General features: G+C 36.0%; 1 protein-coding gene across 1 annotated transcript in view; it reads left to right on the top strand.

Annotated features, from left to right (window-relative positions):
• Positions 1–1,282, top strand: part of LOC106875487 (tudor domain-containing protein 7) — a 28,097-nt gene that overhangs the window by 25,546 nt on the left and 1,269 nt on the right. Inside the window, exon 20 of the mRNA XM_014923656.1 lies at positions 416–565. Within this exon, the coding sequence (XP_014779142.1) occupies positions 416–565 (150 nt within the window). The remainder of the gene's footprint in view (positions 1–415; positions 566–1,282) is intronic.

Raw genomic sequence — 1,282 nt, 5'->3', positions numbered from 1 at the left:
TGTATTGTATATGTAATATATATTTGTATGTATTGTATATGTAATATTGTATATGTATTGTATATGTATATATGTGTGTGTGTGTGTATATATATATATATATATATTGTATGTGATATATATATGTATGTATTGTATATGTGATATAGTGAAGGCATGTGGCTTAGTGGTTAGAATATTGTATGCCGGAAATGTAATGAAAGTAATGATCAAAATAAGGACACCAGTTTGACTAATGTAAACGGTATACATGATTTATATTCCTCATCTCAGCAATATAGGATTGAATTGTTGAACAACTGGTGACAGGAACAGTTAATCTGAATGTTAGATTTACCTTTTGTAATGTTTGAATGAGATTCTCTAAAGCACTGTCCTCTCTCCCTCTCTCTCTCTCTCTCTTTCCCCACTCTAGGATAAACTTGAAAAACTTGAGAAAGAAATTGAAAAGTGGTTTCCTGAACTATCTAATGACCAGATCCGAGAAGGGGACATTTGTGCTGCTGAAGTGGAGGGCTTTTATCACCGGGTGAAGGTTTTACAGATGAAGGAGAGCAGAAGAACTGTAAGTGTTATTGTTGTACTGGATTTCTTCATTGTGACATTGGCAACAGTGCGTCACATATGTGTCCTTCCCTTCTACAGCAACTTAACTGACAAGGACGGGAACCTGGTATTCATACCTTTTCCAATGAGAAATGGGTGTTTAGTGGGGCTTATGACAAAAAAAAAAAAGAAAATGGCTTCAAGTGTGATTTATTAAATATGAAATGTTTATATAAGAAGTGGTTGTGTGGTAAGAAGTTTGCTTCCCAGCCACATGGTTCCAGGTTCAGTTCAACAGTGTGGCACCTTGGGCAAGTAATGTGTTCTACAACCTCAGGTCAATCAAAAGCCTTCTAAATGGATTTGGTAGACAGAAACTAGAAGCCCATTGGATGTATATATATGTGTGTGCGTGTCTGTTTACCACCACCAGCACCACTTGACAACCGGTGTTGGTGTGTTTATGTCCATGTAACTTAGGAGTTTGGCAAAGGAGACTGATAGAATAAGTACTGGGCTTAAAAAGGTACTGGGGTCAATTTATTTGATTAAAAATCCTTCAAGGGGCGCCCCAGCATGGCCACAGTCTTATGACTGAAACAAGTAAAAATAAGAACGAAAAGAAATGAGACTGGCGTGTACATGTGAGTTGTGGTTAGGGTTAGGGTTGTGGTGTCAACTGTAGTAACAAACAAATAAAAGAATATATATATATATATATATATATATATATATA

Source organism: Octopus bimaculoides, chromosome 23 (genome assembly GCF_001194135.2).
Source record: "Octopus bimaculoides isolate UCB-OBI-ISO-001 chromosome 23, ASM119413v2, whole genome shotgun sequence".
Lineage (NCBI taxonomy): Eukaryota > Metazoa > Mollusca > Cephalopoda > Octopoda > Octopodidae > Octopus > Octopus bimaculoides.
This window is presented reverse-complemented; position numbering and strand designations above follow the sequence as displayed.